Genomic DNA, 27,618 nt, shown 5'->3' with positions numbered 1-27,618 from the left:
GTACACGAGTGTAGCACTCTGCACAGGGCCCGTGTGCTCTGTCTGGCTGTGGAGCTTTGTGGCTCCTGGCATTTCCCCCGCGCTGGCTCAGGGCAGCCCCAGCAGGAACCATCTGAGCTCTCTGCTTATCAGCCACTTCCTTCCCAGCCTGGAGCAGATCTACTGCTCTGCAGCCAACAGGCACCTCTGAACCCCACCTGAAACACAGCAGAGGAGAACAATGCAGGAAAATGCAGATTTCATAGGCACTGGGTTTGTCAGCACTGTTAGAGGGGGGAGAGGAGAGTGGCACTAGGCTGACATGTCAAGGCTGATAAAGCAATCCAATTATCTTTTTAATTAAATTCATGCCAAGTACAAAAGCACATTGGCAGTCTAGTTCACACTTCCAATGCATTTTAAGCCACTGAAAAGCTGAAGGAACATAAAAACATGCTGCAGACATTATCAAATGTGGCTGGGATTTCAAAACTGCACAAAAATCTTTGTTCTTCTGAGCTCCTTGGGACAGAGAGAATCCAACAGTGATTTTAAGCTACCAGCACTACTTCTAGATCAGAGATTTCTTGGACTCTTTAGGAAACTTCAACCATAGAATTTAATTTCTCTTATTCATGTAGTGCCTTTATTTAGGGTCCTTTTGTTAGAGCCACTCCAGCACTAAACTTAAAGTCACCCAGATGGTTTTTTAACTGGAAACAACTCCTTTCTGACTTATTAGACAGTTTTTAAACTGGAAGCAACTCCTTTCTGATTAATTGAGGACATTAAACCAAGCTGGCTCAAGAGATACAATTTCCAATGCTGAAACCTATTCCTTGGTCCTGCACTGTGAAGAAGTCAAAGCAGAATTAGAAGCTGACAAAACGTGGGGACAGGGGGAGGATGAGAGTTAGACCACTGGGGTCTTGCATCCCCGTCTCTCTGGGCTGCCCCTTTTTGGGTGAGTTACAGCTCATTTTAGAGCAGCTCCTCCAGCCCAAGGGGAAGCTGCTGAAGGGAACTCTTGCCCAACAGGACGCTGCTCAGACAACTCCACCACAAATATCCTTCTTTTGCTGTCAAATCCAGCCCTGCTTGGAGCGAGGGAGGAGGAAGGGAGGTTTTCTTTCCCTTTCAGAGATGTCCATTAAAAGTCAGAATGCTGATGATGCTGACGTACATCAGAGGGAAGACAGCAGGAGCTTTACCCACTGCCATGCAGGGAGGACCAGCCAAAGCTCCTGCTCAGGGCAGGCAGGGACTCAAGGGGAGCATCAGGGGACAGCCACCTCTGCAGACACACCAAGCCTGCTGCAAGCACAGAATCCAAGTTTATCAGTGTGTGCTCCACGTTTCCAGCACAATGGATTGACTGGCACTGACAGGCTGAGCTGCAGCCTGCAAACAGCATTACAGGAGTCTTGAATGATGGTGGGAAAGCAGCAGCAAATAAATAAATAAATAGAGGAGCCATCCCCAGGAGGGTTGAACTCTGCTGTCCTGAACCTTTGGCCATGGTTACAGTGTTTTTCTCAGCAGAATGCTTTTCACTGTTGAGCGCCTTGCTGAAAGCCTCAATTAAAGCCTGAAACCTATCAGTGGGTTACAGAAGCAATTTGCTGTGTCTCAGCAAGCACTTAGGCAACACTGAGCCATCTGCTCCATTCTACCTGTGCTGGCTCCAGAGCAGGGAGCAACAATCACTCACAAGCTGAAAAACAAAGCTGCCTGCTAAAGACCCACATGGAGAACAAGGATGTCAGTCCAGGGCTTCACTCCCCCCAGATGCAGGTGTAAAAGATGCCTCCAAGTTGCTGAAAAAATTAACACATTTATCATTAACAGCCTGAACAAGTAAAATACCAGGGTAGGAAGCCAGTTTCTAGGGGGATTTCACTAAAAGCAGCAGCTCCTGTGAAAATTTATGTGAGTGAAAATAAGATATGCCAACTTGGAATTTGACCCTTCTAGTTACTGACCAGCCAGAGCCACACAGCCAGTGTCACTCCAAAATCTTGCCATGCTGACTTTAAATGCAAAACCACTGAATTTATTAAGTACCCAGAAGAAGCAGAATGAGGAGAATAAGTGACACTGACAGGGCATCCTTCATTCCCAAATCACTCTAATTAATTAAGTCTTGCAGAAACTCCAAGACCAAAGTCTCAATCCTCTTTTACAGGAGGAAGGAACTGAAGTCCATGTATGAAAAATTACTTTTCTAGAGTTATTAAGCTAGGAAATGTGACAAAAATCTCTAAGAAGCCATTTTTGCCATCAGTGATCAAAAGCCTTTGAACACTGCTGTGAACAGAAACTTCAAGAGAGCCTAGGAAACTTTCAGCTTTTTAAAGTAAGATCTTCCTATATTTTTCTATCCTATAATAGCCTCATCTTGTAGCCCTTGCTCATGCACCACTTTCTTGGACAAGAATGATAATACTGATGTAGTCAACAGCTAAGAAAAATGGACTCTAATGCACAAAATCAGCCAGCATGGAACATTTAGCTTGTTCAGCCCTAGCAAGACCTTTCATGTTAGGAACATCTTAAAGCAGTGACCACACCTGATCCAAAAAGGGAAAAAATGAAGTTAGCTTTTTTGATGACAAAATTTCATCCTTGCTTTGCCACTGCCAGCCAGAGAACGTTCTGTACTCTCGGGAACCTGTCATCCCATCAGCAAATACTATTTCATTACATAAAGAAAATTAATAGCCATCCCTAATGCTGAAGAGCCTGCTAAATTCTAGCTGTCTTCCCCTTTTTTACCACATGCAGCCTGCAAAGGATCACTTGAGTCTTTAGCAGGGAGGCTCCTGCAGAATGGGACAGACTGGAGCTCCTGCAGGATGGTACAAGGCTGGAGATCCTGCAGGATGGGACAGGCTGGATCTGCTGCAGGATGGGACAGGCTGGAGCTCCTGCAGGATGGGACAGGCTGGAGATCCTGCAGGAACAGGACAGGCTGGAGATCCTGCAGGATGGGACAGGCTGGATCTGCTGCAGGATGGGACAGGCTGGATCTGCTGCAGGATGGGACAGGCTGGAGCTCCTGCAGGATGGGACAGGCTGGAGCTCCTGCAGGATGGGACAGGCTGGAGCTCCTGCAGGATGGGACAGGCTGGAGCTCCTGCAGGATGGGACAGGCTGGAGATCCTGCAGGAACAGGACAGGCTGGAGATCCTGCAGGATGGGACAGGCTGGATCTGCTGCAGGATGGGACAGGCTGGAGCTCCTGCAGGATGGGACAGGCTGGAGCTCCTGCAGGATGGGACAGGCTGGAGCTCCTGCAGGATGGGACAGGCTGGAGCTCCTGCAGGATGGGACAGGCTGGAGATCCTGCAGGATGGTACAAGGCTGGAGATCCTGCAGGATGGGACAGGCTGGGGCTCCTGCACGAACAGGACAGGCTGGGGCTCCTGCAGGATGGGACAGGCTGTGGCTCCTGCAGGAACAGGACAGGCTGGAGCTCATGCAGGATGGGACAGGCTGGAGATCCTGCAGGAACAGGACAGGCTGGAGCTCATGCAGGATGGGACAGGCTGGAGATCCTGCAGGATGGGACAAGGCTGGAGATCCTGCAGGATGGGACAGGCTGGAGATCCTGCAGGATGGGACAAGGCTGGAGATCCTGCAGGAACAGGACAGGCTGGAGATCCTGCAGGAACAGGACAGGCTGGGGCTCCTGCAGGATGGGACAGGCTGCAGCTCCTGCAGGATGGGACAGGCTGGGGCTCCTGCAGGAACAGGTCAAGGCTGGAGATCCTGCAGGAACAGGACAGGCTGGAGATCCTGCAGGAACAGGTCAAGGCTGCAGCTCCTGCAGGAACAGGCACTGCCCTGGAGGGCTGTGGGTGCCAGCAATTGTTTATTTCTTGCTGAGCAACGAGAGCAGCTCCACAAGAGGGAAAAGGTCAGGCTCCCGCACAAAGGTCCCCCCAGCTCATTGCGGGGACGGTGACACGGGCTAGTGTTACACTGGATGTTGACAGTGCTTATGTAAAATGGAGGTGCCTCCTGCTAGATGCAAATCTGCAGAGATAAAAACATCGAGAACAGACTCTGGAAAGGTTTTCTCCGCTGCAGCAGAACATTTTGTTCAAACAAGGAACAGGAAGAGCTGCTGGTGATGTCCAACACACATGTTGGCCTGTCCCACAAAGCCCAGGTGCACCATGCATTCTGCAGCATCACCTGCTAGTATGATCTTTAACTCATTATCTTCAAGCAATCAAAGAGGGCATGGCATCCCAAAAGTTGGCCACACCCATATTCTGCTTTTAATATTAGCAGGTATCACTTCACAGTATTCTGAAAAATACCTAACGTTAAGTTGCTGCTAATAGAATTTTCTCTGCTAGTCAGAGATGAACTTAAATCACCAGTTGAATCCACTGAAAGCTTTTGGAACTATGTTCCTGCCTGCAACATCTACCAATATTAAAAAAAAAAAAGAAACTTACCTGAAAGGACTAAGTCATAGAAAGTCCCAATCCAGCCAAAGGACTGGGATGAGATTATGGAAACTTTTCTAAATCAGGGACTTCAAACTGCCCATGCTGCAGTAATCAAACTCTTCCTGACCTTCTGAAAGTTCTGTACAGAAAGATGTGCTGCTCTCTAAAATAGATATGCTGTGAAACAGCAGCAGCAAACTTTTGCTCGCCACCATGTTTTCAGGTCACAGCATTTTTTGTATATTTCATTCTCCTGGTGCAAAATGCTGAAGTGCATCAAGTTCTCTGCTTCAGTTGCTTCTCTGAATGCAATTGCCTTGGTCAAGGCTCAGTTCCCCAAAAATTCCTTGCCACAGGCCAGAGAAACGGAGGGAAATATGGAGGGAAATATTACAGGATAAGCTCTTCTGATTCTCACTTAGTAAAGTCTAAATAACACTTTGTTTTTTGCCAACTCATATAAAAAAGATCTTGGTAAAATCACCATTATTTATTACAGAGACTGGCACCTGTGAATCTGTGACCTGAGTAAATTCACCCAGTGACATTATCTGCCCTGAACAGCTCACAGTCTACATGATTAAAAGCAAGAAGGAGAGAAAGAGCACGAAAACCAAGGTGATTTCCTTGATGTCATATGGCAAGCCAGGAACAGCGCAGAACTGAAGTGTTCTGACCCTCAGGCCTCCAAGGCAATTGCTGGATCCTGGTGCCCCAAGGTGAAACACCACTGGCAGGCACTGTGCCTGCAGCAACTTGAATGCTGATACCCTGTTGCTGTGCTTCCCCATCTCACCACCACATTTTTCAGTCTACCCTGATTCACCTGGTTCTTTCCACCAGTGTCTCCAGATCTCACTAAGCCAGGCAAGAACCCCCCAAGGCTCAGGTCAGATCTGTCCCAGAGCTGCCAAAACCCCCAAGGCTCAGGTCAGCATCGTTCCAGAGGAGGCAGAACCCCCCCAAAGCTCAGATCAGCACCATTCCAGGGCTGCCAGAACCCCCCAAGGCCCAGGTCAGCTCCATTCCAGAGCTGCCAGAGTTCAATGGGTTCAGCAAGCGGTGACGTGGGTTCAGCTGTTACTGATGCACGAGCTGGAACAACCACACAGACCCTTCCCCCAGGCACAGGGTTTGTCCTTTGCTCAGGTACCACTGGGACAGCACCACTGCAAAGGAAAGGAATGCTGAAATAAACACAATTTTAAAAGAGTGCAACAGAGACAGAACGCATTCCTGTTTGAACCAGGAGAAGTGCAAAGTGGACACGGGACACAGGGGGGTGACAGGGCAGCTCCTCAGTCACCTCTCAGCATGACACTGGGCAGCTGCAACACTAATGCACTGAAGAACTTGCTCCCAAAGCATATTATATATCTACATATATATATATATATATATATATATCTCCTCCTCCTTTGCACACAGCTGTCAACTGACTGCCCATCCTTCTGGGCTTCTGCTCTCTGATGTGCTCAACACTGCTGCAAAGAGATCCTTCAGTAACAACAGAGGATAAGAGGATGGAACAGGAAGGTTATTTTACCCAAGGAAAAGGAAGAAAAATTAAACCATGAAATTCATGAGCTCCACTGAAGACAAACGTGCATGCAAATGCAGTGTGTATATCTCCAAAAACTGAAAGAAACTCAAAAATTGTGGCATCCTTCTAGGGAGGAGGTCATCCTTGGCAGACCTCCCCACTACCAAGCAAAGCAACTGGGCTTTGTTTCTGCTGCTGCCTTGTCTTCCCTTGAATCCCTGCACAGCCCTCAAGTCTCTGTAAGATGCAGAACACAGCTGGTGGAGCCAAACCCAGCTCTACCTCATTCCTGCATCTGAGATGCCCTAAACCCAGCCAGAAAACGCAAAAAGCCAGCGATGGCTCCAGCTGCACTTTGCCTGGGCTAATGTGGTTTCTCCTGTAATCAGACCTGTCCACAGGGGAGATGTTTTTTGGCATGGCTGATGCTGATGCATTCCCCGAAACCCTCCATCCCTGCTTCCATTTCCTTTTGGCAAACGTTCCCATTCTTCAGGCCCCAGTTCCAGCACCAGCTTTACACTTCAGGTTGGCAAAACATCAGCTTTCATCCTGCACACAGCAACTGCTGTTCCGTGTTTCTCGTAGCAGAGCCAAGTTGGGGTTTGTTTTTAATGTTGCTTTGGCTATGCGGAATTTCACTATGACTGCAGATACTCCAGCAGAAGCACAAGCCACTCCCTGCTTGCAAAAAGCACTGGTATCTTGGGTTGAAAATTCCATGTGACATCTCCCCAAATGAAGACATATTCTGAAATATCTTGCCAATGAGCATTTGGGTGTTCTGGTTCGTTTTTTTTTTTTTTTTACTACACAACATTTTTTCCTCCTTATCTTGGGCAGGAGAACAAACTTCCAAACAGTTTATCAACACAATTGTCCCAGACATACAGGAAAGGTTTGCCCTAACTGCAGGTTGGTGGAAGGAGGAAGTTTACAAACCGTCCTGAGTTACCTGAATATCTTCTGCAGAATGAGAGAGAAAAATCTTCATAGAGAGTTTGCTGGCCTCACTCAACAGGGCAGGAGCCAGACACCCTGCTCGAGCTACAGGACTCAAACAGCCTCTGACTCACTAGCAGAGGGAAGGTTTCAAACATGCTCAGACACAGCTGCCTCCTCCTCTTGCAGGACCTCACTGCTCCCTGCAGCAGCTCTGGCCCTTTTCTCCAGAGCAGCAAATGCCCCACACAGCCACTCTCTGCACATCAGGATCTCAGTGTTCTGACATCCAGAGGTGTGAGTCTGACCTGCTCCTGTATCTGCAATATGACCCAGAGTCAGAAAAATAATGTCCAATTCAAATAGAAATAAAAAAATTAAAGCAGACTACTAGGAAAAAAGTGTGTACTATACACACTCCACACTTTCTGAAGCCTTCACTGGACTAACTGCATTGAGTCCACAGAGGCAAAAAAGTAGTATTGAATAACTAAAGCACAGCAGACACGGTGTGACTGTGGATTTTGACATGCAGCAAACAGAGCACAGATGCCACAAGGCACTGTGACAATAAATGCCATCTAGGTGTGGTCCTTGCTGTGTGCTTTTCTGTGCAGAGACCCACAGTTACTGACTACATTATAAAACACTTCTGACACGCTGATCCAGGTTCCTAATTCCTTTTATTTTCACGCCCTTTATGTTCTACACATGCTGGCTGTGTCTGTGGAGCCTTGGCATCCACCAGCTCTCAGCCCACGGTGGGAATAAATGACTTGGCCACTGCAGAGAAAAGATACTGGGTAGGAAAGAAAAAAAAAAAAAAAAAAAAAAAAAAAGAAGCAGGCACAATCTTATCATCCCTGCACTTTGACCAGGTCTGGCAAAGCACAGAGCTGTGCACAAGGCCACCATGGAGCAGAGCCAGGCATACCTGCTGTGCAGAGCCCCCCTGCTCTGGCACTGCACCCTTCAGATCCCACTCAGGCATGAGAGAGCTGGAGATACACAGCAAAACAGGACTCAGGTGGTGGCCTCACCTGCAAGGCTGCTCAGCACATGCCAGAAATCTCAGGCATGTGAGAGCCCTGATGGGAAGGACTGGCCACCTGAGAAACCACCTCCAACTGCGAGTAAGCAGCTACTATCGCTACACATTGTAGTAACTGCTAACAAAAGATAACCTCAGGAAGATAATCTATCCCCCTTTCATTTTCTGGGAAATTCCAGTAAGCTGAGGTAGCACCAAGTAGTACACAAAGCAATTATTTCTTCCCAGATATGCAAAATGTATTAAAAAGCCACGTCATCCCTTTTCCTTATTGCTCTCTACTGCTGGCAGTGGACACCCTCAGCTTTTTCTGCTCTCCTCCCCTCTCACCAGTCAGCAAAACCTTCCAAATGGACGTTTACCCACCTGTTTCACTTTCTCCTCCTTGGCAAATGTAATATTTTGATGATTTTCCAGCTCCTCAACACCATAAATGGCTTTGAAATTGGCTTCTCTCTTGTGCACCTGCATCATCAATGTCGTCAGCAAGAGAGATGTGCACGGCTCGAGGAACATGTTTGTGTCAGAAAGTTGCTGCAGAGCCTCAGGGAGAGCAGGGGCTGGATGCTGATGACATGTTTGCAAGCATCTTAAAAGGGACTTCAGAAAAGCAGGGTATTTCTTTATGGGCTTTGGAGCACTGAATTTTCCAGTTTCTCACAGGGAGATGGCCAATTTCATCTGAAACATTTGCATCTGAAACATTTCCATCACTTTGTTCCATGTTTTCGTATTGCATTTTATTGTGCCACATCAGCACAAACCCCCAAACCTCCTGCAACTCTTCAGCCTACCAAAATGCCCCTGGATCTCTGCAACGTCTTTGTTTTCCTTCTCCTTTGCAGAAGTGCTGTGTGATGTGCAAGACTGAACGAAGACTCACAGTTTTCTGATCCCAAGAGTCGCATCCTTGCTGAGAACAGAGATCACTGGGGTGCTCCCAGAACCACTGCCCACCTCATGCTCAGAATCATTCACAACATCCCTGTTGCTCTTGATGGATCTCCCTTAATCCAGTATTCCCATCTTAAATAAGACAGCAAAGAGCACCAGAAACCAGGAGATGGGGAATATCTGCAATGCAATGACTTCTGAATAAAGAGAGGGGAAAGAAGGATATACTGGCTTTTGGATACTTTTTTTCCCTAATTTTAAAACCATCAGTATTCTAGGGAAAAAGACAAGGAGCTGAGACAGACAAGATGAACATGAGCTCTAACAGCAAGAGCTAGGGTAGATGATACAGGCTGTGACACTTGCAATACACTGCTTTACAGTTTTCTTTGGGTATTAGCAGCAGTTTTATAATCCCCTAACACATTATGTATACTATAATGTAAGGACAAAACTGTGCACGAAATGAAAGAGAAATTTAAAACAACACCTAGATCCCCTTTGCTCCTTCAGGGTCAAGGAGGTCTTGTGACACCAAGAGTTCTCAGAAGAGCCAGAATGCAGAACTGGGCCCCATGGCAGCAGCTTAACAAGGCACTTAGCATGTGTCATCTCCCAGAGTTAGGTTTTCACACCCAATGCATCATGCAAGGAGGATAATTACACTCCTGGGAAAGCCTACCAGTCTTGTCCTGTTTCCACAAGAGATCTCCCAAAACCAGACTTTTCTGCAGCCAGAAACCCGAACAAGAGAATAATTTTGGTGCAGCTCTATATTATGGCATCTATAGATAAGAAGTTGTACTTTGGTGAAATTCTTGGTCACCGTGACCTCAAAATCCTGAATTGCAAAGAATTAGTCATAAGGTCAGCCCTGGAATAATGTAGAGGAGCAATTCACCAGCACAAAACCCGAGGCTCCCTCTTGGCCAGCAGCTCAGCATTCCTGAGAAACAACATATTCCAGCAATTGTATCTGCTCCTCTTCAGAGCTGAGACCTAGGCACACAATAACAAGCTGACCTGTTTATTCAGCTGTTTTTGACACCCCTCTATCTTCAGACCTAATATTAGTTTGAATAGGATAGCATCCAAGTCTAGAGGGGAAAATTTAGCGCTGGTCCTGACTTAGCTAAAGCAAGATAGAAAATAACTATCTGGTTTCTACTCAAATTTCACCACCAGGCCATGAATTGGCCAGAGTTCTGCCTCCTTAAAAAAGGCCATTTTGGCAATCCAGGAGGCAGCTAGGGGTGCACAAAGCTCGTGTGCCTGTGGCTGGATGAGGGCAGGGCAGCTCAGAGCAGCAGCTCAGCTCCAGGCTGGCATCCCAGTGCTGCTGAGAGCCTCCTTGGGCTGGACAAAGTGCTGTGCTGACATGGACAGGCAGCTCCCAGATTTGAAGTGATTCATGTGAGGCCAACACAGAGCACAGCCCGTGCTCAGCTGCCACGGCTGCAGATGCTCCCTCAGGGAGGAACCTGCTCCAGTGGCACCCCAGAAAGAGTGAGGTATTCTCCCAGTGAAGCTTAAAAAAAAATCAAATCTAGCCACTCCACCTGTTCCAGTTCTTAAAACATTACCAGCATTTCATAAAATGAATAGAAGAAAAAACTTTCTGTCAACATCTTGTCTGTTTTTCATCTCTTCGTTTCCACCTCCCAAGTGAGATCTGTGCCTTTCTGCTATGGCAGCACAGCTACCTCTAGCAAAATGAGATCCCAGAAACAGAAAACAAGGCCAAGAATTTTCAAGTGACTTCTGATAACAGATGGCCTGAGACTGTCAAACTTGTGCTGGAAAATGAGAGAGGCAACAGACTTCATGTGCTCATGAAGATATCTCAAGCCAAAAAGAAAGCAAAAAAGAAGACAAAAAAGATATGTCCCCAACTTAACTACAAAAAAATAAATGTTATGGAAATAAAAGGCTGCTAAGTACGACAAGACTTCCATTATGTTGTTCCTGAATTTGCAATGAGGTTGTTCAGATAAGAAACAGGGTGGTCTTATTAACCACCAGATGAACAGCAGGCACATACAGCTGCATTTTATGTTACCTTTCATATAGAAAAGAACAAACCATGACAGCAAACATCAACTTCACCATAAGAAAAGTCATCAAAAACCGAGAAAAAGTCTCACTATGCTCACCAGAAAGCTCCAATTGGTACCAGTCTCACTTCTTGGCAACACAGATCCATTTACACACCATTGGACTCCACATCTGTTCCCTACAAAGTCTGGCCTACAACAGCACCATGATGCAGAGGAAAGGCAGGATATCTTTAAAAAACTGTTCATGGTCTCCCATAACTGGTACCCAAGCATTTCAGAGTAGGAGAACAACTATCAGCCAAAAACTTGTGGGCTGCCTTTTATCTGTCCTACAATAAACCTGTTTGTCCAAAACCAGTGTGTCATCAAAGCCCACAATGCTCCCAAAACCCTGGGGCTGTGAAAGGCAAACCTAATTCCACATCTTTGGTTCCTATCATTCTATTATTGACTTGCACACAGACACAAAAGGAAAAATATAGCCATTGTTGGCCTAATTGTATCATAATTATTTATTGTTTTACCTCAAAGTAAAAAAAAATAATGTAAACTTCTCTGTTCTGTGAAAATACCTCAGTGTTTCAGCTAAAGAAAGCAAAGAAACAGCCAAGAGAGTTATGGTTTTGTGAGCTGAGTAACCACCAAGGAGAGGCCTGAAGTCCAGAACTACCACTCCAAAGAACTGCTGAGCTCTTCAAACAGAATTTTCACTATGCAGTAGAGCACAGGGCTATGGAATTGTCACAGGGTACCAAATCTTCCTCTCTCAGATCATAAATTAGGTCACTAAACACACTGGCCCTTTTAACTATATCCAAGGTGATTTTTTCCCAGATCTCACAGTTTTAAGGCAAGATTTACTGAGATTTAAGGCTGTAAATTTCTTTAATGTCATCATTTAAATTCTATATAACCCCCACTCCTGTATCAGCACTATTTTTAATCATTGCCATGGTGACAAAGCCGTAAAGGTGCTTTACACAAGTAAGGCTTTACCACACTTTCAAGAACAGTTGCTCTTAACTTATTATTTTGCAGTTTTAAATTTCAAAGAAGAGTAACTCACTCTGAACATTCACCATCTGATACAAAAACTGATACTCACCCATGGCTATTGCATAAAAAAATACTAATTACCAAGAAATTCATAACCTGGTCACAGTAAAGACCAGAGAGCATACCATGACTTTATTTGACAGTCAATCCCTTTGCAATTTAAAGGGCTGCCTGTGCATGGAAGTATCTGTTTCCTGAAGACACAGACAGAACAATCCCTGTGAGAACCAGGGAAGTATTAATCCAAAATTAAAGTTTTTGAACGAAGGCCAACATCGCTCGTTTTAGTACTCAATGCAAAACGTTTGCAAATCCCAAATGACAACATTGTTCCAGTTTCCTAATTCATGGGATTCAAAGCATGGAGTCTGGGTTGAAAATGGATTTTAAAACAAAAGGTAATGTGACTGCAGGTCAGGGGTGTGCTGGGCTGTATGAACAGGATGGGGAAGGGGCTGCTGCCCTCAGGCCAGCACTGCTGGGTTCATGTGCCTGGGTTGGGGCTCCACAGGCTCTCTGCAGCCTCTACCACCTCAAATAAACCCTGCACTGCCAGAGGACAAGCGTGGCGAGGGTGGAGAGAGGACCAGATGATGTTCAAAGGTCCCTTCCAACCCAAACAATCCCACAATTAACACATTTGCACTGTCCCTGCTAAGAGATGTGTAAACTCCCTGCCCAAGCAGCAGCGCTCATTAGGGGACACATGGGCACTGCTAAAAAGCATCAGTGGGCAAGACAAGGTGCAGGCAAGCCTTTCTGTAAGATCCAGGTCAGAAGCACACAGAGCTCAGTTTGAGTCATGCTTCATGCCTTCCTGCAGACCTGGCTCTGTTCTTTCAGTGCTGTGTCAACTCAGGACATTCCCCCAAAGGCTGTCAACTGACATGTCTGACTGCTGCATCACCCAGCTGACCAGAAAACACGAGCAACTCACCCCACAATGAGGGCAGTGTTCAGGGCTTACTATCAAGCACAATAAAAAATGCAACATGCCCTGCACGAGCTTAGGTGAATTCCCACTAAAAAATGTAAATCTATACTTGTACTCCTGGGAAAAAAAAACAACTCACTGATGTCTTTCTAACTGAAATGCAACATGGTACTGAATTAGTCAAGTGTACCTTTTAATGATTAATGCTTTTAGCATGGGGTGTGATGGGGCTGCAGGTTTTCTACAGAGGATGGGACCTCTCAGTGCTTAGCACTACAAATGCACACAAATTGCAAAGAGAGCAACACATAAACAAGCAACTAAGTAGATGGATGCTGGCTGAAAAATACCAAGAGTATGTATTTGCTTATTTGTGTGTCTCCCAAAATTACTATTCCCAGTATCTCTCAAAGCCAAGTTTAGCTGTATCCATCATCCCCTGCAGAAGTGGTTGGTTACCACTGTATCTGCCCTGGATGCAGCCAGGGCAATGAACTGCATGTGTTATTCTCTTTTGTACAACCACAGAAAGTGTTGTTATCTTTATTGATATGCTGTTATGACTTATCAGCTTCCACATACCAAAGATTATGTATCATGGTTTCAATCCAACCTCCTTGGTTGAGAGGAACTTTCCTTACACAATGGATTAATGATTTATGTTTGAGGAGCTGGAGAGTTGTTAACATGTTCTGTTTATTCTCTGGACAAAGATGGTTTGGCTTAGCCACAAGCTGAAGGAAATCAGGATTTCTAAAAATAGGCTGAGATGGCCAATAATCCTTTAGGAGTTGTGATACTCACTGATATCCAGATTAAATGAGGAATTATGAGTAACCCTTAGTGGGAGGGTTTGAAATGGAAAACCCAAAGAGAAGAAGATGACCACAAAAGGAACACTTGTGCTGTCCCTATACCCTGCTGACTTCAATATTCAAGGAAAAAGACACAACTAAAAAGCTCTGTAAGCATCTTGACAGCTAGTTAGCTGGATGACACATAAAATCCCTTGGAGCTGGATCTAAAGCATGGATAATTACATGTTTGGTTCTCTTTTATTTCTGTTAATCTGTACCATCTCTTTTATTATTCTCTGGGTCGCAGGAAGAAATTATTCTTGATTTTTATTTCCGTGTTTGTCTCTACAACAAAAATAATTTCCACGGTGCCGGATGGCAAATTGAATTCCCACAGCAGGTTAAACCTTAAAACTGCACCACATCAAAGCTCTCTCACAGACCTTAGCACCTTCCTACAAAACCAAAGTGTGTGCCTGAACCTAAAGAGCATCCCCAGATATTTGAGACACAGCTATTCACTGTTCCTTCCCATTTCCCATGTAGCTCAGGGTACATGCAGCATCTGATTCCCAAGGCTTCAAGCAGAGGAAAAAGAGTCAAAAGGACACTGACAGAATATGAATCTGCTCCCATAGCTGTAATTTAAGAGAGGGCAATTCCCCACTGCTGGAAATTCTCAGAATATCAGTTTGCTGTTTGTACAGTGGATTCCTCCAGCCTTGTTTGGGCAAGGCAGGAGAAAATTAAACTTAAATCTAGTGCCAAGTACACTGGGGCTCAGCTGGGCTCCCTAAATGCTCCCACCACACAAGTACAAACAATAGCAAGATCATCTCTGTTGAATGTTTTCCCCTGAACAACTGTTACAGCTATCTGCACTGGTTTGCATCTGTGTTCTACATCCCACAGAAATGTTTTGACCCATTATTTGTAAGACCACTGGACAAATATATCATTCATCAGCACAACCACTCAATTATAATACAGCTGTGGTGATCTCTCTGCCACCTGGTGCTTTGTGCAAATGCCCCACTGCAGAAGAATAGGTTTCCTGTTTTTTGTGGGTTCCCTCACTACCTGCTTAATCATCAAACCATACAAATCATGGAGTGAGATGAACCTTGGCACCTGGCTCTTAAAGTCACAGGCTCCAGTGCCAGTAAAGTGATAAACTTCACTAAGGCAGAGACACAACTGCACTCCCTCACTCCCCTCCTACACTGACAGCTTGTCCTGGCTCTCCAGCCCATTGGGATCTCACTTAAGCCTGCCAAAGAGCAGAGAGCTACCAGGTGCTCTTCCTCTGAACTATTAAGCAACAAAAAAACAAAACCTAAATTACCTCCATTTTAGCAAAGAGGAATTTCTTAGTGCCAAGTACCTGGGCAGTGACTAAACCCCGTCACTGTTCTTATGGGAAAACACTATTTGCTATTCTTGGTAAAGAAAAGGGCTTTCAAATCAAGATAATGTTTCACTTGTTTTTCAGAAACAAATTTAATGGGGGTGGGGAGGGAAACAGGGAAGCAAAAATAAATTCTACTTTGCACCAAGTTAAATTACTCAGAGTTTCCCAAAATGAGAGGCTTGGGTCAGAAGCACTGGAAAGTTTAAGAAATGCTCCTTTAAAAACAACTCCCACAGAGCAAAGCTCCTTCTCCATGACTGAAAGGCATGTAAGCAAGCCAGGTCACTCTGTCTAGCCTGGCTTGCTTTCTTTCTTTTCCTTTTTGTTTTTTGTTTGTTTGTTTGGGTTGTTTGTTTGTTTGTTTTTAAGAATTAATATGGTGGGTTGAATGGTAGGGCCATGTTGTATCTTCACCACATCTTACTTGATGTTTTCCAGAGTTGCACCTCCTACCACAATTCTCTCCTCACTGCAGGAACAAAGTAGGCATGAGCCACCAGCACTTTGGTACCACAACTATCCTGCCTGGGGGTGAGGGGAAAAAGGAATTCCATCATCATTCCTATCCATGCTTTCTCTGATCATCCCTGCCTGCCAAAGCAGCAGAGAAAATAATGGCCACATGGAGATAATGCCTCTGCATGCTTTAAGTGCTTTGTTATCCTCAGGAGTTGCAAAGAAATCAAGGCTGGCTGGGTATTGTGTTAATGATACTGTCAGGAGGCCAAAATAAAAGTGCTACAGCACAACCCAGCCTTCTGCTATCAGCACTGCTGCCCCACTCTCGTTTGGGCAATCAGGGTGACAGCCTGGAGAATTTGCCAGTGGTCTGGGAAAGGAGATCTCAACACTTGGCTTCTGCTGATAAGAGCCTGGAACACGATTCTGCCAGACACTGATGGCCACACAAAGCACACCAACACTGCAGTTTTGCCACACAACTATTTTGCAACTATCAAACACACCTACAACAAAACCAGTTTGGTGGGAGGGACTTCCGTATATTTTTCCATGTGGTTGCTGTCAGCAGGCTGAAATCTTGATAAGCTGCACAGGCAACTTGGCTGACTCCACTGAAACCCTGCTGAAGACAAGTCCTGAGCTGAAAACTGCTGCTTGTGTTTCCCACTGCAAGGCAAGGGAGGACAACCAACCTCAGCATCTGGCCAAACCCCATTTCTAACTGCATCAAAGATCCACACAGATTCCATCCAAAGGTCACCAGCTATGGTTTTTGATGAGGAATGTGCTGCTTTGGAGAGACAATGCTGTCACTGTGATCCACTGTCCCTACTCAGGGCAACCAGTCCATTGTCCCACTGAAAATGAGAAAGGGCTTGAGGCCTCTGAAATGGAAACTGCCTTTAATTCCAAATCATCCCAAAGTATAAACACAGACTGATGCATCACTGATTGATGTTGCACATACAATAAATAATTCTAAAAACACTTTTTCTCCCTAGCTTCTCAGAAAAATCAAAACCAACCAAACAAAAAACCTCAAAATATCCCAACAGTCCTGAGGATGGGGTCTACTCACTATAGCAATATCACACTTCACAGTACAAAACTAAAACCATCCCATCTCTGTTTTGTTGAAATGTGAATTAACTGCCTACCACAGGTACATGTTGATAAAGCTGGGTTGTGTAACAAGTTAATTTGTCCACTTCATTAGTGACACAGACATGTTAAAACTGCAGACATGTTCTGATCTAGGGTTTCTGCAAGAAGAGACTTTATCCATTCAAGGCTTTGACAATGAACAAACAGGGAATTCTAAAAAGTAATCTTGGAGGCAGAGAATGAAGAAGATGAAGTACAGAACTTACCTTCCACTGCAAAGAATGGAACCACTGATCCCTCAGGTAACTGTTTGCAGCCTGCAATAAAGAAAAGTTACAGACAGAATCATTAGTTTCTACCAGTGCTTCAGGTAACCCAGGCACTTTATATTATAACCAGTTTGTTTTCACACAAACCAGTGATACAAAGACCTTGCTGCATTATAAAATATTGAACCAAAACCTTACAAAATATTAAGCCCCTATGAAATGCTGTCCAGCTCAAAAATTGTGGAAAATCCTCTGTGAATTGAATCAGGTGTGGGTCAGATCTTTAACGTCAGGGGACATTTGTCTCTGCCATCAATCACTGGGAGGAGAGGAGGAAGATGGGCTGACATTTTAATAGGAGGGCTGGGGATTTTCCATACTCCATTTCTTTTCTTGTCCTGCTCCCGTCCTCAGCGGCCCCAAAGCAATTCAAATAATGTCTTAGCTCTTTCAGTGATATTAAACCAGTGAAAAGCCCAGCACACACAGACGTGCAGATACATGCACAGACTGTTTGCAGCAAGAGCAGAAATGTTGCAATCATCACTCCCAGCCATCACCCATTTTTGGCCATTTTCAGCACAGCTGCCAGAAATTCCCAGTGTGAAGCCAGGTCGTAGCCAATGGAGGAACAGTTCAACACTCCCAAAGGTCAAAAGGCTTGGTATCAAAAAATATAAAGGCATGTAGAGTGACGTAAATATGCATGCCTTAACAAGGTGACATGAGTCTGAAATATTTGAGTGGGCAGAGATGCCCTTTGGCTTTTCCAGCTCCCCCTTAACGCTGCCTATGGGCAATTTTTACCCAGGTTTTTTCAAAATGTTTTACAAAAACACTGAAAATTACAGGTTAGCCTGTAAATCCATGTTAAAAAAAAAAAAAAGGTGAGGTTCTTTGCCAGTCAAAAAGCACATACTTCTTGCAAATTAGAGCATCACTTATCAAGTTTCACTCCCCAACACATTTCAGGTAAGTATTCAAAATCCACACTACAGAATGTATTTAATCTCCCAACACTCATTCAGTTCACTGATAATGGCAGGAATATGAGAGGTAAAAATGCTGTATGGTTACAAAAAAATGTGTTTAATCTCAAGGTCAGCTAATGATGGTTCAGTGACACAAATTTGGACTGATTACTCTGAATTAAATGGAGTTATATCCTTTTATATATGCATTACATATTATTTATATCTTAATGAGAATCAATTGCTCCTCCAGTAGATGTTGAGGCAATAAAGCAGGAATAAATATATTATAAATAATCTTGGCTGACCACAGAATTTATCAAAAACCTTCAATTTCAAGAAGAATGCTGACATATCAGAATATGAAATTGCCACAAATGCAATTAAAAAACTTCCTTTTCTATTTTCTTCTTTTTGCATGCAATGAAAAACTGTAAAAACATTTGGAGTGCAGATCTTCAGGATATTTCAGTCTGACAATATTTAATGATTTTCTGTTATTTACACTGTATTTTATGTATATGTGGGCATTGTAACACCAGACAGACTTTTAACCTGTATGTCATAGAATTAAATTTCATTTCAATAAACTTTATACTATATTTTAATACAATTAAAAGGTCAAAAACAATTTGCCACCAAAAGGCATTAGAATGTTTTTAACATAATTAAAAAGACATGAAGGAAATATACTCAGATATTTCTTATCTGTGCCCAGAGAGAATGCCCTAAAACCTCACCAGACTTATCTGAAAAATTTCATATCAAACTGAACCTTTTTACAAGGAGACAACTGGTTCATGCAGGAGAACAAAAAAACTCCTTTCCAAATTCTAGCATCAAAGCTCTCTAAAGAATAAGTAAAACTGAAGGTTTTGGTAGGCTTCATGTATACTTAGCAATTGTATCAATAAGATTGAGTTTACAGGAACTATACAAACTAAGATACTGTTATTTAAAACAATATAATCAAAATTATTCTAGGGGAAGGAAGTACTTCACTCAAACAGGCAAAATGTCAACCTGATTCAGTCCCTGGTCTGAAAGTAAGAACAAATGCTGAAGCCCTAAATTGAGATTTGTTAATTATTCTCCTACTTTAATGATGTCAGTAGTACAGAATGTAAGACCACTGCAAATACTTAGAGAATATCATGTGTAGATAGATTCTGGAAGTGACTGGAGCCTGAACTATTAGTGAGGACAACAGCATCCTGCAGAGCAGGAGGCACAAGTGGACTCCAAATACAGAGGGAGAAAAGACATTAAGAATGCTGCAAGACACAACTGGCAAAGGAAGTACAACTCTATGGCAGCAATACACAAAAAGCATTTTAGAAGTAAAATTAGCAAAATGACCAAGTTCCAAGTTTGGGGCAAGCACTATCTACACACAGAGTTAGCTATTGTAGAGAAGGGATCAAGCAAACTGGCAACTGGGTCTAGGTTAGGAGTCTGAACCCTCCAAACACTCAGAGCTCAGGCTGTTATTAAGGACCACTTCCCAGGAAAATCAAGACAAAGAAGACAAAGTGAACAGAAAACAGAAAAACAAACCTTTAGAGAATCCCCACACTTGTGCTAGTGATCAGGACTCAGTGGTAAGAGAAGCCTGGAAGGCCAAGGGCCATTCCAGCAGTGTCTTTACACCATGCTCAGCACACACTGAATGCTTTACACCCCAACTCCCTTATCCTGAGGGAAGCTGACATCAGAATCCCCCTCTCTCACAGGCTGCAGGGACTAATCCTGCCCTGCACCCTTCCGGCCACCCAACCCCAGCAAAACCACAGCAGCGTGCAGGAAACGCTGCATCTCCTGCACAGGAAAACAAAGGTCCCCCCTTGCACAGCATCCCCTGGTCCTCCTCCTCCAGGACCTCCTCCCTTCAGGCTCACACTGAGAAGGCACCTCAGGGAGCATTTCTTTCTCACCAAAGGAACAGAGAGTTCATAGCAAGGATGCACAAAGAGCCACCAGGTTCTTGTGGGTGCTCAGCTGCCCAGGCAGCTCTGCAGGCACTCACTGGCTCGAGCATTTGGGTTATCGTGAGAAACATTTCTGACAAAATGCACCAAAGTGTAAAGCAGTGGAGGGAACCACAGTTCCTTTATGGGGCTGCACAGAGACATTCACAGTTTATCTGATGTGCATGGACAGAACAAAGGCTTTCTGCACTGAAGTCATCACTTTGGGAACTGACACCTACAGTTTTTTACTGCAGCCAAGGGCATAGTTTACTATATTTGTTCAGCTCTAGGGTACAATAAAAAGGAGAAAATGAGACAGAAAATACTTCAAACCAGGCTTTCCTTAGGCATTGTGACCACACAAGGAAAGTTTGTTTTTTACTTTCAGCCTTATCCTTGCAGTGAGCCCAGTTCTATTTCACTCTTTCAACATCTACCTTTCCTACTTAAAATTCAGCTGGAAATGTTTTGCCTGCTGTTGTCACAAACAGTAAATGAGACAGGACTGAAGTACAATGAAGATTCTATAATTCTTCACTGTACTTCAATACAATTCTACATATAGAGGTATGCAAAATAATAGTTTAGGCCCCTTGTGTGTTTAGTATGTTCAGGCCCCAATTCTGCAAATAATTTTGTTCTCAAATGCAGTGGCTTTAACAGGATAGTGGGTGACACATGGTAACTGAGCTTCCGGTACAGTCAAGACCTCACATTATTTTTGTACAACCACAACATAGTAGAAAAATACTTTAGAAAACAGGAAAATGTGGGAGTAAAACTTAAAAGGTGCATGAAGATTAAACTACTTGAAGCTTATTTATTATTCCAATGGGGAAGAAGAATATCTACTTTAAGAACATCTACTGTTGGCAGTATTTTTTTTTAAGATTAACTGATCCTGGAACTGTGTTCTGAAGGATTTTATATTCTTATTTTTGGGGTGTAAAGGTTCAATCAGAGAGGAAAATCCGCTGTAGTACAAACTTTACTCATAGGATTAAAGTCTCCTGTTTCAAAAAGACAAATCACAGGAGAAAAACTGTGCAAGAGATTAAATGCCTGCATATGCAAAGCTCTGGTCAACATGAGTGAATTTATGCCTCTGCTGAAAAAGGAAGCATTTGCTCTGCACCCCAACTACTTCATTTCTTAGTCAGTGAGTAGGAATACAAGTTTATTATTAAAAAACAATTAATGTTTTAAAGGCATGTTTTCCTTTTTGTTCACAAAAATAGAAAACAGAACACTTGTTTCATGCCAGTGTTACAGCCCCTGCAATAATTTGTACCCAGGCAAGGAGGAGACTAAATAGGACTGTGTGTTATTGACAAACAAACACCTGAAACTCTGCAAGAAACAGAGCACTCTAAAAATTATGGTGAAGATCTCTGCCATTCCTTAAGCAGTAAATTACCACTAGAACATCCTTTGCTAGTGGCATGTGTGTTATTAAAAAGAGTACAAGAACAGGCTTGTCCATGTAGCAAACTGTTCCTGAGTTTCTCCTTGCAACAGCATCCTTCACACATGTGCTTCATGGGGATTTTGCCATCTGAATGGATGTGGCAATAAATGGGATTTGATGACCCAGATTTTGGCTTTGATTCCTCCCGAGTTTATTCTGTGATTCTCTCTCTCCCTCACTTGCTTTCTGGTCAGCAGGACAGGGGTTTTGCTGTGCTTTTTTCCCAGCTGATATTCATTACTGGGACTCATAAAACACCACTGACTTCTCTGTCCCCATTTATTATCAGCCACAAGAACAGAGGAGCGTCCCAGGGCTGCAGGGAGCCAAACCCCACACAGCTGTACAAAACCTTCACATTGCTGATGCAAACCCCACTGCTGCACCTCTGACTTGGGCAGACCTGCAAGGGAAACCTGCCTCAACCCAGGGTACAGACAGGCTTGCTGGGAATTGCTAGAAATGCCCTTTTCCTCCTTAAAATATTCCCTGCCTCTGCTGGGTTGTGGTCCTTATATGACCTCTCCACACTGATAGCATTGGCTGGACTGGCACTTAAAACAAAAGGCAGGTTCTCCAAGGAGACTAAAATAAAATATTACTGAAAACCCAATGGAAACATTTACCACGGGGACTCCCTGGCACAAACAGCGTGGTCAAGCACCGAGCTGAACGTGTGACTGTTGTGCTTGTCAAGGCTTCCTGCTCTGTTTGTTTTTCCTTCTGACTGCACTCGATTGCCAAGAAATGAATAAAACAACACGAGCAACAGGGGTGGAAGTGGTAGCTTTAAGGCTGAAAGAAAGGACAGCACAGGAAAGCAAGGCAGTACTGTTGTGACTGAAATACCAAAGCCTTTTTTCCTGGGACTCTTCCTACATTTGGTGCTCAGCAGCTCATGAAATTATACTATAAGGTTTTTTTATCAATCTTTTTCAAAAGGTTCTTCCAGTTATTTCACTATAAAGGGTAGCATCCTCCTCATAATCATCCTCCACACCTTGCGCTTTACAAAGGGAAAGCAGAAGAGCAGGAGCCTAGCCCAGCTCAAGGAGGCCCTGCTATTCCTGATACTGAAGAGCTCACACTTCATCAAAAGTTAAATTTAGCTGTTATTTCCTGGCCTGAAGAGCTCGTGGCCTAATGAGCCAGCTTCAACAACACCTTCCCTCCAACTGCAGGGAAGAAACAAAATAATCTGAGATTTTGATTGCTGCTCATGGAAAGAACTAGGGATCCCATCATCTGGCAGGGGGAAATAAAACACAAGCCCTGAGCATGTCTAGAAAACTGAGAGCCCATGGTGCCCAGAAACCTGACTGCCCACGTGGGACAATGGGAATCCCCAAATGCCAGGCAGTCAAACGCTCAGATAGCTGTGCTTACTCAACAAACACTGAGTGGGAAGAGCTCCACACACAAAAATGACTTTTAGATGTGAACCCAGCCTGGGTTAAGCTGCCTGCTGCCTGAGAGCAGGTCCTCCTCTGAAAGGCAGGTAGCCACGTCCTGTTCTGGTGATCTGATTTCCCACGGGGAGCTGCATCACCTCCGGCACTGCCTGTCAGATTTCATGGGCTAAAATAGCTTGGGATGGGTCAGTGTTGCCATGGGAGGGCTTGGGATGATGTAAGGAAAGGTAATGGCACTCTTCCCTCTCTGACTCATTACTGTGCACTAATAAGCCAGAAATAGACCCTGGTGACAGCAGACAGAGGGGATGAAAACTTGAACACGGACAGAGGCTCTCCTGTGGCATCTCACACAGAATTGTTTGGGTTAGAAAATACCTCCAAGATCAAATCCAGCACTGCCAAGCTCATCACCAAGCCATGTTCCCAGGTGCCACATCTACATCTTTTAAATACCTCCAGAGATGGTGACTCAGTCACTTCCCTGGGCAGCCTGGGCCCTGAGAACACTCTGGGTGAAGAATTTTTTCCTAATGGCCAATCTAAACCTCACAGCCTTTCCCTCACCCACTCAGCAGGTCACCTTGTCACACCAGGAGGTCAGCTTGGTCAAGCAGGACCAGCCTTTCATAAATCCACACCTTCAGTTAAGCAGAAATTGGAATCTTAAATTCTTCTCAAAAATGAAAAATTGGGAAAGCCTGTGATTTACTGAACTGCTTTATTTTATGTCGGATCATGTCAATATATCCCATGGTTTTAAAGAATTTACAATGTAGCATGTTCAAAAGCACAGATCAAAATATAAAATTTATATTAACATTAAATGTTATATTATTTTAATGTATAAATTAAAATACATATTAATATTTTATCTTTATATTGAATATAAAATTTATATAATATTATTTATTTCAGTCATGACAGTACTGCCTTGCTTTCCTGTGGTGTCCTTTCTTTTAGCCTTATATTTATGAAATCTATTTATTTATTATGGTTTTAAAGAATTTACAATGCAGCATGTGCAAAAACATAGATCAAAATGTAAAATTTATATTAATCAGAAATATGAAATAAATTTGGGGTAGTCAAAACAGTTCATTTACGCATTTTTACATATGCATGCACACACACTTTGTCTAAAGGCTTTGGAGAAAAAATAAATATACAGATTTCACCAATAGTGTACTTCAGAAGAAACAGCACTGGGAACACGTTTTGGACTAGTTTGACTTGTTCCACTATCATACACTTCCTGATACTAGAGCTGGGCATTACCTCAGAGCATGCTGCTGCTCAGATCAGCAGAGCAGAATGATTTCATAAAAAGCTGGAAGTCACAATTTCCCAGAGATGTACTGAGGTCTCTCACAAATCTGGAAATAACTGAGCTATGCAAGGGCTGCTTTCTCAGCTCCTCAGCTGGAGTGTCTTTTGGGTACCTCTACTCTTTGTTACATATACTAGAAAATTTCAACTACTTCATAAATCCAGCTCTTTCAACTTGATTTCTTCAGCAGACTAAACATAACTTTGAGAACTATTTTGGATTTCTGAATACACATTACAACTGTACAAGGGAAATCTAATTTTATACTCCCTCCAATCTGACCACATTTGATGAATCAAGATACTACCAAGGACCAAGTCATATTAAAAACATTTTTTGAAGTCTGTATTTCAAATTATGCTGAAATTCCCATAGTTACAATGTAATCTGATCCAGAGTGCTCAGCCAGGCAGCAACAAACACAAGTCCAGCTCAGTCCACTTCTCTATGAGTTCCTATGAGATTACATAAAGACACCAGTCTTTTTGAAGAAAATACCAAAGTATCCATGCTAAGATGTTGCTGTTTCACAAACACAATTATTTATGTGTTTGGTTTGTTGTTTTTGTCTTTTTGGGTTTTTTTAAGAGACAAATGTCAGGCTGCTCCAGATTACAGCCTGCCTACCCTACCAGTTTCCTTTCCACTCAGCAGGAAGCTGTGAGTTCAAGTTTTATCTTGTACAGACCCAAAAAGGCAGCTGCCATAAACTACAGAATAAAGACTTGGAAACAGAATTTGGAAAGGCAGGTGCAACTATTTCATCTGTTGAAATAGATATAAACTTAAATGCTAGCACCACTAGGGAAATTAATGGAAAAAGCAGAATTAAAATTATCGTGAGAAAATCATCCAACTTGAGAAATTTAGACAACTTTCTGTCTAATTAATTCCACTAATGCATTAGGCAAGGAAGATTTTAACAATAATGAGGGCCCTAATTTAGCTGTTGGGAAATCATGGCTTGTCTTCCCACCTGGATGAAATACACACACACCATAGTCATGGCTGTATAAGCCACTGAAAAAGTAAAATCCAAAGGGCAACAGATAAACTATCTTCACAAAACAATGTACAGAAACATGAGAGAGAACCATGCAAGAGTTAAGCTGAAGGCAGTTTGGTATTTTTAAGTTATGACCTTTCAAAGCTCTTTGGGGGCAATGCAGCTTTTCTGCCTTACTCCAGAGTATTTCCAAAGCTCAGTGCTGTGGAGTGCTTTTCTGTCACTAAAAACTTGCAGTGACCTAAGGGGGCCTATAAAGCCTCAAGTGGATGAAGAAATCTGGAATAATGTAAACACAGTGTCTTCTTTTTGAAAACAACACTTCAGAGAACCAGCATATATGGACATACATACAAATATACTGAAATATTTCAGTGATGATTCAATTTTTTTTAAAAGGTATCTCTCAGTTCCAGTGCAATTCTGAGTTTCCTATATTAATTCAAGGATGAAACTTAACTTTTTTCATGCAGGAATAGGACTGTATGTAAAAATACAATCATTCCAGGCCCATATCAATGTGCCTTTACAAAGACCACCACTTTGCTGCAGAAATTCAGCAAGAAGGTTTAATCACTATGGCCCAAAATTTCCATTCTGACTGTTGAACACCACAAAGAACTTCAGAGCTATCACCTTGAGTAAATTTTCTGGTGGTTAGATAACTTGACAGCAGCAAGTTCTCTGCCTTTTCTGAGTCCATCTAATTAAGATTTCATGGAAGGGAAACAGAAAGAAGTTGAAGGAGATTCAGAGTAAGAGAGAAATGAAGTTGTACTTTTATGTTTACTGTACCTGCAGTAGGACAGTACCCCCCGGGATTGTGAGCTGTAAACAGTACTTAGGGGCATTCTCCCAGGAGAGCAGTTGAACATCTTCAATAGCACTGTAGGAAATGGAGTTTTCCATGTACCCAGTTGGCTGCAAGAAAACAAAGGAGAAGAGAAAAAAAATGTTTACTTAGCCTTCACAAGTTTCACAATTTCCAAGTAAGAACAGCACTATGAAAATTACACTTGGTGTTGAAAATATCTGCAAAATCAAATTGAAAAGCAAACTTCCTTCCCAGGTCATTCAAGAGAGACCCATCCAGCCACCTTCCTCCAACTCATTCAAGTGTTAAGATCACCCACATAAAAACAAAACCAGGCCAGTCAAAGATGCCTAAAATACACAAATGTCAACCTGTCCCGGACCCAAAAATCAATGGCACCTAATTTCAGGTTGAATTGAGCTATGAAGGGTCTGACCATGCAGAAGCACCTCAATCACACAGACAGATCAGCACTGTCCCATTGCAAGGTTGCTTTATTCCACACATTCCCCAGCTGCAATTTTGATCAACCACATCACCAAGATCCAGATTCCTTCACTTGACAGTGGTTCTTGGGGCTCCAAAGATGCAGCCCTCAAGTTTCACTCTCAAGCAAAAGCAAAGCAACCAACGTTCTCATCTTGGCCTATAGATAAGCAGTGGTTTCCTGAAGAGAGTGATGATGTCCAGTTTAAAATGAAAGTCACAACTAAAACACAAGTAAGTAACTGCATTTTGCAGTTACTTAAATATACAATACAAACTGGTAGTTGCAGGAAGACAAACTTAAACGTGAAAGTACTTGTTAGTAATCCCTTTAATTCTTAGGCATTACAGAAGTACAATTATCTCTAAGATAAGATGAAATATGAATGTATCTATGCAAGCACACATGAAATTATATCTTAAACTGAGTAAATACACAGTGCTATAGCTGTGTACCTATTGAGTATGCATACATACTCTGTACTTTATGCAAGTCATTTTTAAAGTAATTGAATATTTAACAGAGGTCCTCCAAAGACATCATTTACTTTGCTGTGCTATAGCATAAGTGAACTGATCAGTACTGCTGTGGCAGAGAAAGTATTTTCATACAAAAATAATTAATCCCACCTCATGGATAAACCATAGACTTGACCATGTCTTTCAAGAGAATAGAGCTCATTACATTTATGAATTATTTTCTCACTATTACTGATTTACATATAACTTCAACTTCTCAAACTCACTCCCACTGTGCCCAATGCATAAGTTATTTTTAACTGACAGTCTTGAAATAACGAAGGCAAGGGAGGCAACCACATCTATTTCAGGGTCAAACAAGGCCAACTCCTAAAAATCACAACACAGGATTCCTGGGGGCGAGTGTGAAATAAGCAAATTGCATTTGGAACGTCTCTACTTCTAATTGGTACAACTTTCTTCCATAAGTTAAGTAGGTGGTGCATCTGGAAACCGTCCTTTGGAGTTCCACACTTCATACATGTTTCTAAGCCCATGAACGTCATCCACCAGAAATGCAGTGACAGCCCTGTCACCCACCTTTGCTGCCACAAGAATTCAGCTGTCTTTTCAGCAAGAAAAACCCAGCCAGCCACAGAACCCAACCTCAATATCTCTCTCCCTAACGGCTGTTGCTGCAGCGCTCACTTTGCACCGGCCCTGGGTGAAAACAATTTTCA

The 27,618-nt window shown here is 43.2% G+C and overlaps 1 protein-coding gene across 1 annotated transcript in view; it reads right to left on the bottom strand.

The window, feature by feature from the left end:
- The window catches only part of CMIP (c-Maf inducing protein), a 130,688-nt gene that overhangs the window by 36,395 nt on the left and 66,675 nt on the right, over window positions 1–27,618 (bottom strand). The window contains exons 2-3 of the mRNA XM_063168079.1: window positions 25,915–26,040; window positions 16,960–17,010 (exon numbers count right to left, since the gene is read on the bottom strand). Coding sequence (XP_063024149.1) covers window positions 16,960–17,010; window positions 25,915–26,040 — 177 coding nt within the window. The remainder of the gene's footprint in view (window positions 1–16,959; window positions 17,011–25,914; window positions 26,041–27,618) is intronic.

Source organism: Melospiza melodia, chromosome 13 (genome assembly GCF_035770615.1).
Source record: "Melospiza melodia melodia isolate bMelMel2 chromosome 13, bMelMel2.pri, whole genome shotgun sequence".
Classification (NCBI taxonomy): Eukaryota; Metazoa; Chordata; class Aves; order Passeriformes; family Passerellidae; genus Melospiza; species Melospiza melodia.
This window is presented reverse-complemented; position numbering and strand designations above follow the sequence as displayed.